This window comes from Asterias amurensis, chromosome 1, assembly GCF_032118995.1.
Source record: "Asterias amurensis chromosome 1, ASM3211899v1".
NCBI classification, from domain to species: Eukaryota; Metazoa; Echinodermata; class Asteroidea; order Forcipulatida; family Asteriidae; genus Asterias; species Asterias amurensis.
The window spans coordinates 35,996,807-36,011,391 of record NC_092648.1 but is presented as its reverse complement, the minus strand read 5'-3'; the positions used below and the strand labels follow the sequence as shown (position 1 = coordinate 36,011,391).

At 39.2% G+C, this 14,585-nt stretch overlaps 1 protein-coding gene across 3 annotated transcripts in view; it reads right to left on the bottom strand.

Moving 5' to 3' along the window:
- Positions 1–11,687, bottom strand: part of LOC139938442 (usherin-like) — a 64,776-nt gene extending 53,089 nt beyond the window's left edge. For all 3 annotated transcript variants that reach the window (XM_071933977.1, XM_071933985.1, XM_071933994.1), the window contains exons 1-12: positions 10,976–11,687; positions 9,915–10,080; positions 8,720–8,852; positions 7,484–7,649; positions 6,669–6,840; positions 5,852–6,039; positions 5,179–5,394; positions 3,310–3,397; positions 2,712–2,863; positions 1,613–1,787; positions 1,014–1,209; positions 169–467 (exon numbers count right to left, since the gene is read on the bottom strand). In XM_071933977.1, coding sequence (XP_071790078.1) covers positions 169–467; positions 1,014–1,209; positions 1,613–1,787; positions 2,712–2,863; positions 3,310–3,397; positions 5,179–5,394; positions 5,852–6,039; positions 6,669–6,840; positions 7,484–7,649; positions 8,720–8,852; positions 9,915–10,080; positions 10,976–11,493 — 2,469 coding nt within the window. In that variant the 5' untranslated portion in view covers positions 11,494–11,687. The remainder of the gene's footprint in view (positions 1–168; positions 468–1,013; positions 1,210–1,612; positions 1,788–2,711; positions 2,864–3,309; positions 3,398–5,178; positions 5,395–5,851; positions 6,040–6,668; positions 6,841–7,483; positions 7,650–8,719; positions 8,853–9,914; positions 10,081–10,975) is intronic.
- Between the last annotated feature and the right edge of the window lie 2,898 nt (positions 11,688–14,585).

Sequence of the window (14,585 nt, the reverse complement as noted above, 5' to 3'; positions counted from 1 at the left end):
ACTCAGTAAGGTAGGGATTAAAAACCCAATCCAAATAATTGCTCTTCGACGGGATTTGAAGCAGGTTCCAAGAGGTGGAAGGCAGGACAAGATACCACTACGCCAACCCGACCACCCTAAGCAAAATTACAAAACATACACCGCTCCCTGAATTCCACGTTAACTTACCTCCACATTCGCCTTACACAGACACTGCCCGGTGATCTTATCGCAAAATGAGCCTGGTACACTGCCGTCTTCATCACAGTCACACTGTAGACAACCTCCGGATCCCAGACTATAATACCCATCCACACACTCATCACAGTTCTGCCCTTGAACCCCTACGTTGCATTGACAGCTACCTGTGACTGGGTTGCAGTAGGGACTAGAACCCCCGATGGGGCTACAGCTACATCGCTGGCACCCCTCGGGGTTGGAGGCGCTCAGGTTGAAAAAGCCGTAGTTGCATCGGTCGCACTTCTCACCTGATGGGATTAAAATGGTTTTAACAAATAATTACAAAATGATAACCCCGGGCACTGTAAACTTCCCCCATGGTTTCACTGACACCCAATTTCAAACAAACCTTGTCCTGAATGTTACTTTTCCGCTGGTTGTCCTCGACTAATTTTAACAAGGTTCATAATTTAAATTCTTTGGACAGTGGTGTCGTTTATGCATGGTGGGTGTGGGCATCTCCATGGTATGGGCGACCAACATTGTAAGGCTGCATGCACGTGCGGTGTGTGCTGGATACACTCAGTATACGAACCATGTGGTTGTGTGTGCATCGTGTATTAACTTTTGTACACGATCGCATTTCCAGTGCTGCAGTTTGGAAGTCCGTTATGGCTTGTCGGCTACTCGTTTAGATCGTAATATAATGCAGGCTAAAAATAGTCTGTTTGTCATTTTTGGGGCAGGGCAGGCATTTATTTGGCAGGGCGGCCTAAACTTAGGGAGGACGGCCCGCCCTCACAAAATACATGTGTGGAGAACATTGGCAACATCTAGCTGCTGCTCACACTTACCAATGACATTGGTTTTGCATGTACATATTCCAGTCGTCTGATGGCAGATTGTATCTCCCCCTACCGTGCCTGCCTCCTGACACCCACAGTCATCACATCCCTGTGGGTTGTTACTCTGTAGGTTGAAGTACCCTGGTCGGCAGGTATCACACTGTCTACCCACGGTGAAGGCTTTGCAAGGACACTGCCCATCAACCTGGAGAGGAGAGAGGAAATATGTCGGTCATTCTCACTATTTTTTTTAAAACTTCCTTGCCCCCTCAATCTTATCACATCCAGATTGGTATTTGTCTTAACAACACAGCCAATCTATAAATTTGTCAGTCAGGCCAACAAATAAAACTGTTTGTTTGTCCATAGCGGGTTCTCAAACGGTAAGGTTGGTCAATAGAATTTTCATTTATTTTTTATATACATATATATATGTATTTTTTTTTTTTTGGGGGGGGGAATAAAAGGTTAAAATGTCTTTTAACAGATGCAAATGATGGTCGGTCAGTCAAAGACAAACAGACAATTTTTGGTGGCCTTACTGCAGCAAATATGTTTTTATCCAATAACAAATAAAATTTATAATTGGAGTGAAATAGAAAACTCACCAATTCACAAATGGCTGAGGTGTTTACAGTTCCATTGGTAAAGCACTCACATTGCATACACACATCGGCAGAATCAAGGGGTGTTGCCTGTGCTCTGTAATAACCAGTCTTACAACGATCACAGTAACGCCCTTCTGTGTTATGTTCACAGTCATTGCAGACTCCGCCACCGCCCCTGTCAAGATTTAAATCAAGATAAGGTAAGATAGTTCTTCATATTTTCCATTATAAAAAAAAAAAGGTTCACCAAACAGGAACTATTCATTTTAAAGGGATTTGTAAGAATTGCAGTGACACCATGTGTATGTAACACCCAAACGGCATAAATTGGCCCTTCTCCAGTGACCTGAATCAAGTAACTTGACTACGATAACATCATTCGTTAAAAACGAGGTCTGACAACCTACAAAGCATTCTGCGTCTCCAAAGAGTCAAAGGGCCTTTAGCAAGGTCTGTTTAAGGAACACGTTGCCTTGGATCGGTCGAGTTGGTCTATGAAAAGCGTTTGTAACCGTTTGATATAAAATACATATGGTTAGAAAGATATTTAAAAAGTAGAATACAATGATCTACACACATTTGCCTCAAAAATGCTTGGTTTTCCTTTACTTTGCAAACTAATATGGTCGGCCATTTAAATTTGACTCCCATAACTGGCCGACTTTGTTTGTCAACGAGGTAAAAGGAAAACCACGCAATTTCGAGTGATACTAGTGTGGATCATTATATTCTACTTTTAAAATATCTTTCTAATCATATGCATTCTATAACAAATGGTTACATACACTTTTCAAAGACCAACTCGTCTGATCCAAGGCAACGTTTTCCTTTAATAGTGAGTAAACTTTGCCTAGTGATCAAGAAACATATGGGTTTAGGCTCTACTTCCATTAATGTGCAACACTTGCAATAGATTAAGTTACAAGAAAAAAAATAAGACTGGCCTTAGTGGGATCTCAGACAAATTATCGGTGAAGGAAACATCAACACTCGACCAAAAAAGAAAACTCCAACACTTCCAAAGAAAAGATCAGTTTCAAAATCAGTTTGAGAACTAGGAACAATAAAGCGTCCCTTAATTACTGTTTAAACATTTTACCTTGAATGTTCACCAGGGAACGGATCCACCGTGATGTCATAATCACAGCTCTCAGCGTGGTTGTAACATGTACATGGTTTACATGCATAGGCAGCTTCCTGGTCACCATGACGGAATGGTTTATCATTGTACAGGGGCTGACACGTGTCACACTGTTATGCAAAAGTATAAAAATGTGTTACTCTCCACAAATGTAAAACTTTTTTTATTGGCATGAAGTTCGAGCAGAGTATTTCTTGAAGGCTAAATGACAACACAATACACATAAGCAGGTAAACTGGTGAAGTGGAAATAGATGATGTTGAAAGCAGGGAATTCTTTCTCTATGTGTTTTCATATCCATCATCTTGTTCCACAGTATACATGGTACCTTTATTATGTGTAGGATTTGAAACTTTGCATGGTGGAGATAAGATATAGAAGAGTTTGCGGTAACACCATGTATTAACAATCTCTAAATGAGTTGGGGTGGTTCTGAAAAGAACCGTTGGGTTAACTCGACGTTTCGATCAGTATGCTCTGATCGTCTTCTGTGTGTTGTGTTGTGTTGTCAACTAGCCCCTGTTTACATGTAACTATGGTAATAGGAATATCTTACATGATCTCCCATGGTGTTATGCAGACAGTCACACTGGTATGGGGACGTACTGAGATCACACTCCATTGCATGACCACTGCAGTCACATCTAAAGAAATTATGATAACAAAATGAAATCAACATAATTTTTGAAAATAGTAGTATGGGTCGTTTAAAAAAAAAAAATTCTTTCTTTCTATGTTCAGGTTTGTATAAAATTTGTCTCAATTACTGGGGAAAAAACTGCCACACTGCTGCCCCTATACTCAGGAACAATTAACCATGACAGCTCACTAGCAGTACTCAAGAAATCTTTAAAAACCCACTTGTTCAATTGATTTGTTTGCTAAATCTGTTTATTTCTCTTTGCTTGTTGTTTATTGTGTGTAAAGCGCTGTGGTACTTCCCTTAGTTAGAGCGCTTTATAAACACAGTGTATTGTTATTAGTAACAAGTAATAAACCACCCTCTGGAACAAAGATATTGACAAAATAGGGCAAGACAGCTCAGTTGGTAGAGCCCCATCCAGCACATTAATCCGGAGGGCACAGGTTCAGGTCCAACCCAAGTCCATTTTTCTTTGTTCAACCTCAAATTTAGAATAATAATATACAGTCCTTTGTAGCACTGTATCACACCCTAGGATGACTCAAAGCAAAATTCAAGCAAAATAAGTAACTTATTGTTCTCACTTGTGGAATTTCCTTTTATTCAATCCATAGGCCTAAATCATAGAGATTGGCCAACGAACGTCAAAGTTCATTGTCTTACTTTCCTGAGTGTGATCTGTAATCTCAAACACTTTTCAGGAAATTTCTCCAGTTCAACTCCAATTTAAAGAGATTGCATATTTAGAGTAGTCTTATTTTACTTAACCATCATTGGAAAGATCCAATCCTTCTCTTTCCAATGATGATAAGCTTGGGTAAGGAGGTTAAACATGGACAAAACTACAGCTTTACAACAAATGGCATTTGCGCTCAGGATTATGTGCTTTGTTGTGTTATATTTTTGGTCATCTTTTTAAAACAATTATTTTGGGCAATTACGTTTTTAATTTCAAGGATACCCTGTTTTTAGGTGGTTTATTTCATAGTGGGGTTTCAATGTATAAGAGGGTTCCCACAACACAATGTGCATTTTTATAATGCCCTTTCAGTGATTTATCAAATTTATATTTCTATTTATTGTCATCTTTGTTAATTTATGCACCCTCGTACCGCGATGGTGTTTTTTTAATGTCTTTTTACTGTGCAATTTTTATCAATATTTTTACCCTGTAGTGCCCTATAATTCAGATTTGTGCTTCAATTTTTTATTTTTTTTAAATGCATGAGTGAGTGAAAGTGTGTAAGCTTGGTCGACTAAAGTCACCAATGGAAAGAAAGATAAACGGGAGTATGAGTGCAGTTTACTAAAGTTGCCTATTGACCCAATTCACCTGGGCCCAATTGCATAGCGCTGCTTAACGGTAATCAAATTTGCATGCTTACTGTAGCAGAAACATTTGCTAAGGCGCAAGTGTATTCCACAGGTTAGCAGAAAAACTGGGCAGCAGTATTGCGCGTTTACCATGGATTTGCACTGTGACATCATTTATTACCAAGCGGTAAGCACCAGAAGGTAATAGCATGCCTTTTCGTGTGCTTATGGTTAGCAGCGCTTTGAAATGGAAAACGCACCGTAAGCACAAAATCGGCCGCTAAGCAGCGCTATAAAATTGGGCCCTGATGTCATCATGCGCTATTTTGGTGGTCAAAGTCACTAAAGTGTGCATTTTAGGCAATGCAGCCTTTACACACCTATTGACCACCAAAATGGTGAGCATGGCAAAGTCGAGTGTGTGAAGTCAATTGTAAGGAAAAGGCTAAACTATAAGTCCTCTCTTACCTTGCACTGACAGTCAGTTCCTCCAGGCCATAATAACCATGACGTCGGTTGGTGATGTAAAAGTGATTCTGCAAATGGATGCGTATCTGAGTTGCCCGTACAAACTCCAGTAGCTCCGGAGCGTTGTAGAAGTCGTTGTGGCCGGGGCGTGCGATAGGCTCCGGTGACAGGAGCTGGAAAGTTATGTTTCCCTTGGAGTAGGGGACAGGTGGATTCCTAAAGTAGGCAAATAGAGACAACAATTTGAAACTGATGGAAACTGGGCTTCTTGGAGCTAGTTGGATCGAACCCGAGTTTCATGGCACGGCTTAACACTGAATTCTGCCATGCCAAGCATGCGATTCTATTCAGTTCTAAGCACAGAATTCCACGGTAAGCAGAGTCCATCATACTAAAACCTATTAATTTATAAACTAAAGGGACCTACAGCCGATTTCACGAAACGTGAAGATAAATTCTATCTCGAGTTAGGATGGGTTCAATGAGTTTGGTGAAATCCACCGCAGGCTCTGCATAAGCCTAGGCTTTCCCTGGGCTTTACATGGATCTCCCAAATTATCACCCATTGTACCTAACTGTTTGTACAAACATATCAACCCTCCTTTTTCCCCCAGAGGAAACAAAACAATTTGTTAGTTAATAGCCCACATGCAGCAAAGAAGTTATATTTTACGTTGAAAATTGCAGACAGTTGACGGAGGAGGGTGATAGTAGAGGTCCGTTATTCGGCATGCCAAACGCTGTCATACAGTCTTCTGCATAGTACTGCCAGTTGGACCAATCTAACGTATCGTTACGTCGGCGGGATATGGTGACTGATGTGGGTTGAGGGCTGTAGAATTGTAGAACCACGTAGAAAACCTGAATTAAAAAAACAAAAAATCCATCAGTATAAAAGAAGTTGGTAAAGTTTCAACAGTTTGTTGGGGATACTTTTGACTATAACTATTAGTGTTGTTTCAGAAATGTTTAAGAAATAAACCACAAGGGAAACGTGACTTGGTTAATTTCATTCAACTTTGGGGTGAAGAAAAAATTACAAAGAACAGAATCTGGAAATGATTTTAAGGTTAAATGGCTTCTGACTGGCACTTCCCAGACAAAGATATTGACAACATTGACAGAGATCGCCATCATAGGACCAGACAGCTTAGTTTGCTGAGCACCATGTTGTTCCAGAGGTCGTAGGGTTTAAATCCAGTTCTAGTAAATTTGGCTTTGTTCACCCGAATTTTAAATATTGTTAAATCAGGACATGGCCACATCATCATCATCTCATCATCTTCCTTATACCGTGTTGAAACCTCCTCTGAAGTATACTCATACATTGGTCAAAGTGCAAACTAGCAGGTGCGGACAATGTACAAAGTAAAAGCAGGTTACTTATTTTAGCATTTTGTTTGGGGACGGGTAATTAGCTGAAGGTGACGCCGCTTAGCCTGCTCTTGAAAAAAAGACAGGGAGTTAATTACACAGTTTAGCTACAGTACCTGGAACTCCCCACTGACGAGGTCAACATACAGCATGATGTCATCGGTGAACGTAGACACCCAACTGCTCCCAACGTCTCCATCGTTAGCAAACTCTAGAGGGTAAGCGTACTCTCCGATGCGTGCTAAGGTGTCATCAGTGGTGTCTGGCTCACCATTCTTGAGACAGAGTCTGTGAAAGATTAAAATCAATAGCTTTCAGACTCTAACCCGGTTCAGGCGTTGCTTCCTCATTTTTCACAGGTTAGTCTTATTGTACATCAACAATTGTATAGGATTAAAAACAATTGAATGGTTCCAAAAATCAAAGGTATACTTTGCCTCTGAGAGATACTTGAAATCTCTTATTCTCAACTATTTAACAAGCAAATGAACTCAGTTTTGACTTAAGGAGGAAGTGCCTGTTTTTTAGCACAGAGCATCGCAATTTTATAAGACAATCACAGAACTCTTTCAAACACATATTGGTCTTGTGATAAACTAGTTTTACGAATTTGTGAAAGAATAATGAATATCCTCAAATAAAAAGTAAGTTGCTCAAAGCAATGTTAGATATTTTTTTCTTGTTGCATCCTGTGCTGTCTGGGCCCAGTTTCTTAACGTCTGTAATGCTTAGCAGAAACAGGTTATCAGTCAAAATTACATGTAGTTTGCATTGTTGCGGCTAGTACTCAACTCAATTTTTTGCTTAGCAAAGATCACCCGATATTTTCTGCTTTTAAAACAGCTTTATGAAATTGGGCCCTGGTCTAACTGTGGATTTTCGCACAGAATTTTGCGGTTAGCAGAGCCATGAAATTGAGCCCTTTTCTTACCTATCCTCCAGGGGGTTGATCCGTGGATGTGAGTCTGGGCACCTGCACTCTGACTGAGCATGGACCCCTGGGAAGGACCCTGTAGCCAACTCAACAATCTCCCGATTTGTCAGTGTGTCTTGAAAGACAAAGAAATCTTGCATCCGTCCTAGATACTGGTTCCCCTCTGAACAAGTTGGAAAATTGAAGAAGAAACAATGTTAAAGGGATTGTTTACCATAAAATCTTACTTGGTGAAAATTACTGCAACTGTTTTAAACACTCTGTTTAATACTGGTTGCAGTCTGGATGCGATAATTACCAGTAGCCAGAGACGAGGGTAATATCAGCATCCAGACTGCGGTTTTAAACAGGGTGTTTAATACCAGCCGAAGCACATTTTTATTCCCATTCATAAATACCTTTTCTGTCAAAAAACATCAAAACTTTTTGATCCCAATTAAAAAAAAAAAAACGCCAAAATTATCATTGGTCTATAACTCTCCAGATTAAAAATTATCAATTGCACTTTACAAAATTAAATTTCAATTGAAAGCAAGATTTACTAACCAACGTTAACATAATGAGTGTTAAATGCGCCAAACAATAACAGACAAATAATTATCATTTTAGCATTATGTGGAAAGACCATCTGTTAGAACTTGAGGTGAATTTAAATGAAGAAGTCAATTTTACTACGCACGAAACTGACAAATTAAATTGGAGTGGGTACAGACGGTTTACAACTATTCAAATTAATATAAATAGCTGTTTCAGAGCACATCTGTGTGGGTTTCATAAATTAGGCCTGAAGCGCTGATGTGTGTTGAAGGCTTTCAAATGAACAGTGTGGCATGGTCATCTTGTTGTTGTTTGTTCCTTCATTCATTCAAGGACTCAGAATCAACAGAAAGGACAAAACAATTTAACTGGTCTGCATTTAAAGGGAAGGTGTACGTTTGGTAATCACCACTAAAATTATTGCCAATAAAAACTTAATTATTTAGAAAAACAGCAGGGTTGTGGCCCTACACGTGGGTACCTGTATGTATTGTACTACGCATAAATTAGCCCAGGCTATATCGCCGTTTAAAAAGACAGATGCCCTTGCAAATGTTCCCTGAAAATAATACTGTTGCTCGTTCATGTGTACGCCACAAGCATGTGTGGGCTTACAGGGTTTGAAAACAGTTGTGCTTCTTGAAACAAGACTAGTTATCTAGTACAAACACTGCTATGATCCTGTGTGAGCCCTACCTGTTAGTCTTTGTCCAACTCTGACAATGGCGTTACTCTCATCATACATCTGGCCCTGTAACGTCTGGGTGTCAAGAGCCGTGCCATCTGCTGCCAGGCCGTTGATGAAAAAACTGATTTTGTTGTCATATACCTTGGAAAAAAAGATCAACAGTTTTAGTTAGTCTACAAAAATGGTAAAATAAATGGGTTTATGCCATATTTGTCCAATAACAACATTTTATTGGTAAAAGGTTTGCTGCTAAATCATGAGAATAAAAGATGACTTTTTACCGAACAAACTGGATACTGTCTGCAAAAAACTACAATCCACAGATCAAGCAACATTTTTTTGAAGTTGTAAGAGCTCAATATATTATAGAGTGACAGCATAGATCCAGGCTTGGTATGGCACAAAGGATATATGGCCTTATAAATAGAGTCATCAGAAAATTAAGCCAAAAAAACATATCAATTAAGATCAAAACTAAATGTTCTAAATAAGTTAATATTGAGTTTTGGACATTTAGAAAAAAGTTAATTTCTCAAAAAACTATTAAATGAATTTCACACGAAATATTCCAAGGGAATTTTTCCACCATGACAATCTACTGTATATAAATACACTGTGAGTTTCAGCAAATCTGTAAGGACATAAAAAATTCAGGGTGCACAAAGAAACTGAATCTGCAATGCAGTCTCACAAACGTAACCTATTAATGGGAATAGAAAATTAAAAACAACCAAGTTATCAAGACCTTTAAGGAACACGTTGCCTTGGATCGGTTGAGTTGGTCTTTGAAAAGCGTTTGTAACCGTTTGTTATAAAATGCATGTTTTAAAAGTAGACTACAATGATCCACACAAATTTGCCTCGAAATTGCGTGGTTTTCCGTTTACTTTGCAAACTAACACGTTCGGCCATTTATGGGAGTCAACAATTTGACTCCCATAAATGGCTGACCGTGTTTGTCTACGAGGTAAAAGGAAAACCACGCAATTTCGAGTGATACTAGTGTGGATCAATATATTCAACTTTTAAAATATCTTTCTAATCATTGCATTTTATAACAATTTGTTACAAACGCTTTTCAAATACAAAAGCGATCGATCCAAGGCAATGTGTTCCTATAAAAAAAGATTTCAATATGAACTTTGCTGATCTTTCTAGTTTTTAATTGAAGTCGTAGCTGTTGGTAAAGGAGATTTAAATTACCTGCAAAGCCAAATGTGTCCATCGTGTAGGAGAAATGTCAGCTTGTGCACTGATGAGATAGGCCAAAGTTGGACTTGTGCGGTACTCAAGGGAGATCACAGTTTGTGAGACCAAGACGGTGAAGATGATTTGCCCATTAAAACTGGAGCGCTTCTCAAGTAACGCACTGGGAGGACAAATTACAAGGAATTAGTTCAAGCATCTGGATTTATTGGGAAGGCAGGGGTGGGGTGGAGGGGGTGGGGTGTAAACTTTCACTTTTTAATCTTTGTTGGAAAATTCTCTGAAAATGGCTTGTTTATGATTTCATTACTTTGTAACTCTATGCTTACTTCTGTTCATACAAATATCAAGGTGCAGTCATTTTTGCAAATAGTTTGGTTGATACATTGTAAATCATCTTCTTTCATTCTTCATCCTTGTTCCATAATTTATGATATTTAAAAAAGTACTTGCACTTCAAAAAAACCTTTAAAAAAATTATCTTCTTCATAATAATTGATGCTGCTAAATGTAGCCACTATGTTTGAAACTTTGCGTGGTGGGAGTACAATCAAGTGAGGTTTGTGCTTAAACCATATTCTCATTTGTCAGTTGTGATGGTTTTGAGTGGTTTGACAGCTCAAACTTTTGATCAGTGTGCTGTGTTTGAGAATTGTATTATTATGTTTTAGGACCGATAATTGTACCACTGGCTGAGATGGGATGGGAGGATTGAGGGAAAAGTGTCTTGCCACCAGTTTTTTTTTTCGTTATGAAATAAAAATGTATAGATTCTAATTTACTCAAATGAGAATATTCCTTTTAGTAAAAGTAAGTGAAAAAGTGGTGGCAGAATACGGAACGTTTTTTGGATATACCAATCCTACCTCCATGGATATACACAGCCTTTTTTTTTACAGGGTTATGATTATCCCAACAACCTCCTACAGAGTTCTAGTTTTTGTGACATCTTCAATAATCATGGGGAAGTTAAAATTATTTGAATTTGTAGGCCTTAAAAAATTATTCAAACATTTTTCTAGGCCTAAGTATTTCAACCTATCAAATAAAATACTCACCCCTCTTGAGTTAAAGACGGATCAGGTTTTAACCAAACAGCCAATGTGAACCTTCCATTGACACCAACAGTAGGTACTACCCCAGGGGAAATAAAACATCCAGGATCAAAAATCTGCGAGTTTTCACCAGGCATAGCCACCGGCGAAACGTCGACAGAATCCAGCCGAATGCAAGGGGAAGAAGGGAATAAAATCTGGGATGGGGAAGGGGTGCTAGTCCTGCTTGGACATCCTTGCGAACAAATTGTTTGATGGCATGACGAGACTGAAGAATTTAAAGTTGAACTCCGGCAAAAGGCAGTTGTAACAAGCCCACCTGTGACCGGGTTGTACCCGCAAGTTCCGATGTCGGGCACGGTAGAAATTGGCTTACGTTCGGCGGCATTTATCAGCTGCGGAAAGGCTCCCGATCCCTGGCAAATGGCGGGTTGTACGCAGTTTAAAATGACAAATACAACAAGAATAGCACCACCGTGTGCACACAAATGTCTTGTGTTTAAAAATCCAAAAGAAGCCATCTTTGGGAGATACAGAAGCTCTTTCAACTTTCACTTTCGAAGAGAGTTGCTTTTTCTGGTGCTGGTATGCGAGTCGCCATTTTGTTTAATAACGGTAGCCAACGTGCACAGCGTCCGTTGCGACCAATCGCTGTGAAGCGTTCCGTTTATTCCATTGGTGTCAAATTTCTGTGTCGCTTTAAAAATCTGCACAGCCCAATTATTGTTTCGAATTCCTCGAAATAGAAAGAAGTTTTTTAGTTTTGACAAAATAAAATGACCAGTTTATTAGCACAAGAAGCCTAGGGTGTGTGTTTTATGTTGAAATAGAGATGCACCACCTGTTTATTGTCAAAAACAGTAACACATTGCAATGTTTACATTTTCATTTTGGCACGTTCGAGAATGAGAGCCTTTTTTTAAATTGTCAATCCACTTTCTTTATTCACAGATAGATAGTCAATAATGAAGCTTAAATATAACATTTTGTGCCACAATATGTGTAATTTATATTTTGTTTACGTGAAACGTAGAACCTTTCTCCGGGAATTATGCAAAATTCGTCAGCTGGAATTTCACTTTTTTTTTATCTCGTCCTGGCACTATTTGAACCCACAGGGCTTTGTTTATTCTTATGCTAATGAGCTGACTCAGTTCAGCTGGCTCGACCCACCCAGCAGTTACATTAGTTGGCATTTGTCCACCTGTAAAGCATTGGCAATCACTACCGCGCAGAGGGAGTAAGTTTATGTAATGGGGTAATGAGCAATATACCTGAACAGCTAATTAAAAGGACACTAATTGAATGAACAAGTGCTCCAATGTTTAGGCTTTCAAGGCGTATGTAAAGAAACTTGTACATGATGAATAATTCAAATGAAAATGAGTAGTTTCGTGTAAAGTTGGGTTGGGTCATATGGCTGGTTGAACTGAGTTATATAACACTATCAGCTAGACGGGCGGAAAGTTAGTAGGGCAGCCGCTTATAAATGAGGAGCGCAATATGTTGCTTTCTAAATTGTCTGCGAATAAACAATTAAAATAGTAAATAAATAAATACAAAAATACAGCAGGACATATACCGATGGTATATACTTCGGTGTGATGTTTTAAATATAATTTAAACGAAGTTGTGTCAATGCTTTCACATGCTTGATTTCGAGACCTCATTCTAAGTCTGAGGTCTCGAAATCAAATTCGTGGAAAATTACTACTGTTCCCTCGAACCCGCGGGCGTTTCGTACACAGCGCTGGAAATCGAACAACACTGGGAACGATCAAGGTGATGTACACCGGTGTACATCACTTTTCATGTTACCCGACCCCTGAGCCATGTAACAGGCGTTTTTGTTGCACGTCACGTGATTGGTTCTCGACCAATCAAACTTCTCAGTTTGTTACCGAGGTATAACAATCCAACCTGGCATTTCTTCCTCCACGCATCTACCGAGCCCTCAGCATAGGAAAAGTCCCGAACAAGCAATAGAGAAGCCCCGGTGTCAGATGCAATTGTGTCCACCATGCAATACTGTAAGCTCCGGACACTTTTGCATATGCAATCGTGTCCGGGGCTATGCAAAAACCGTCCGGCGGACATGTTCATGACTGTACATGTATGTGTGCGCGCGTAAGCTAGCGTGCACGCACTAAACCTACGTATGCAGCATGGATATTCACGTATTTTATGATTGCAGCGATTACCCAACGGCCGAACATTTCCAATGTCATTCATAATTATGACATGCACTTAGCTTGTAAAACACGGCGATGTGTTCTGTCGACCAAGGGCGTTTAATTTACTGCCAGGACGGTTTTGCACGGGGGCGGACACAACTGCATATGCAAATGTGTCCGGGCGGACACAATTGCATTATACAGCAGCGTCTGGGCGCACACGATTGCATATGCAAAACCGTCCGGCGGACATTGTTGCATATGCAATAATGTCCTCCGGATAGTATTTCATAGAAGACACAATTGCATGCGACACCGGTCATCATCTTCCTCCCCAAACTACCGACACCTCAATCCTCAATTTCGGAATAAAATTTGATTTTCATAATATGACAATGAGCAAGCACTAGCCTCTTGGCAGTCAATACATGTACATTTTCATTTATGTAACATAAGGAGACTCAAACGGTACCTGGATAAGCTTCTGTCCTCTCTCGTATTGACTGTGGCAGTCTCCTTTTATTTGATGCAACGTCATATGAATTGGCTGAGTTCAAAGATTACAAAGTATGTTCCACACCCTTGAAAGAACATCATTTTTATTTCCACCACCACATTTGGAACTTTTTTGAATACCAAATAGAGAACGAATCCGTTTTCAAATTTGTTCCTCTTGTTTTTTTAAGCTTGAACAAAACTACATGTTATATTTCCACTTTTATTTACTGTCACATAACAACCCCTACCCCCACGACTTCTTCTTCTTCAGTCCACAATTGACATCAGTCGTTTGAATGTACCCCAAGTAAACAAAGTTTTAGGTCAAAAAGCTTTTCATCCAATGAATCAGTTACTCTATTTTCTGCATTTCGTGAAAGCCGAAAGCCGTGCCAGTTATAATTTTCAATTGTTATGCTATGTTTTAATCCCCAAGATCCCCACGGTTGCAATCCGCCGCCCTAAATAAAATTTACAATTTTATAAGAGACATCCCATGAGGGCGTATTCAGCTAGCAGTGAACCAATTTATGGTGAGAATCAAATTGAAGTAGAAAGTAGGGGAGATTTAGTAAAACTCAGTATGTGAGAAAGCCTATCTTTTGACCCAGATGTGCGCCATATACAAGCACACACTTAATTCAATTTTTTTTCCATACAAGAAAATTGCAGTTTTGATTGTTTCACTCCAATGTCGAACGGGGACGCATCCTCATTTCTTCGGCTGTCGATGAATTAAATCACTTTCGGGTTTCATCGAGTAAAAAACATAAAAATGTAATCCATTTGTCATTTCAATGTCACGTCATTTTTTATTAAATTTTATTTCAAATTATTAATTTTCATTGGTCTATTAATTCCATTTGTATGTCAGTGTCACGTCATTTTCAACAAAATTTTATTTCATCTCCATGAAATTATTCCTTGCAACAAATATAAGG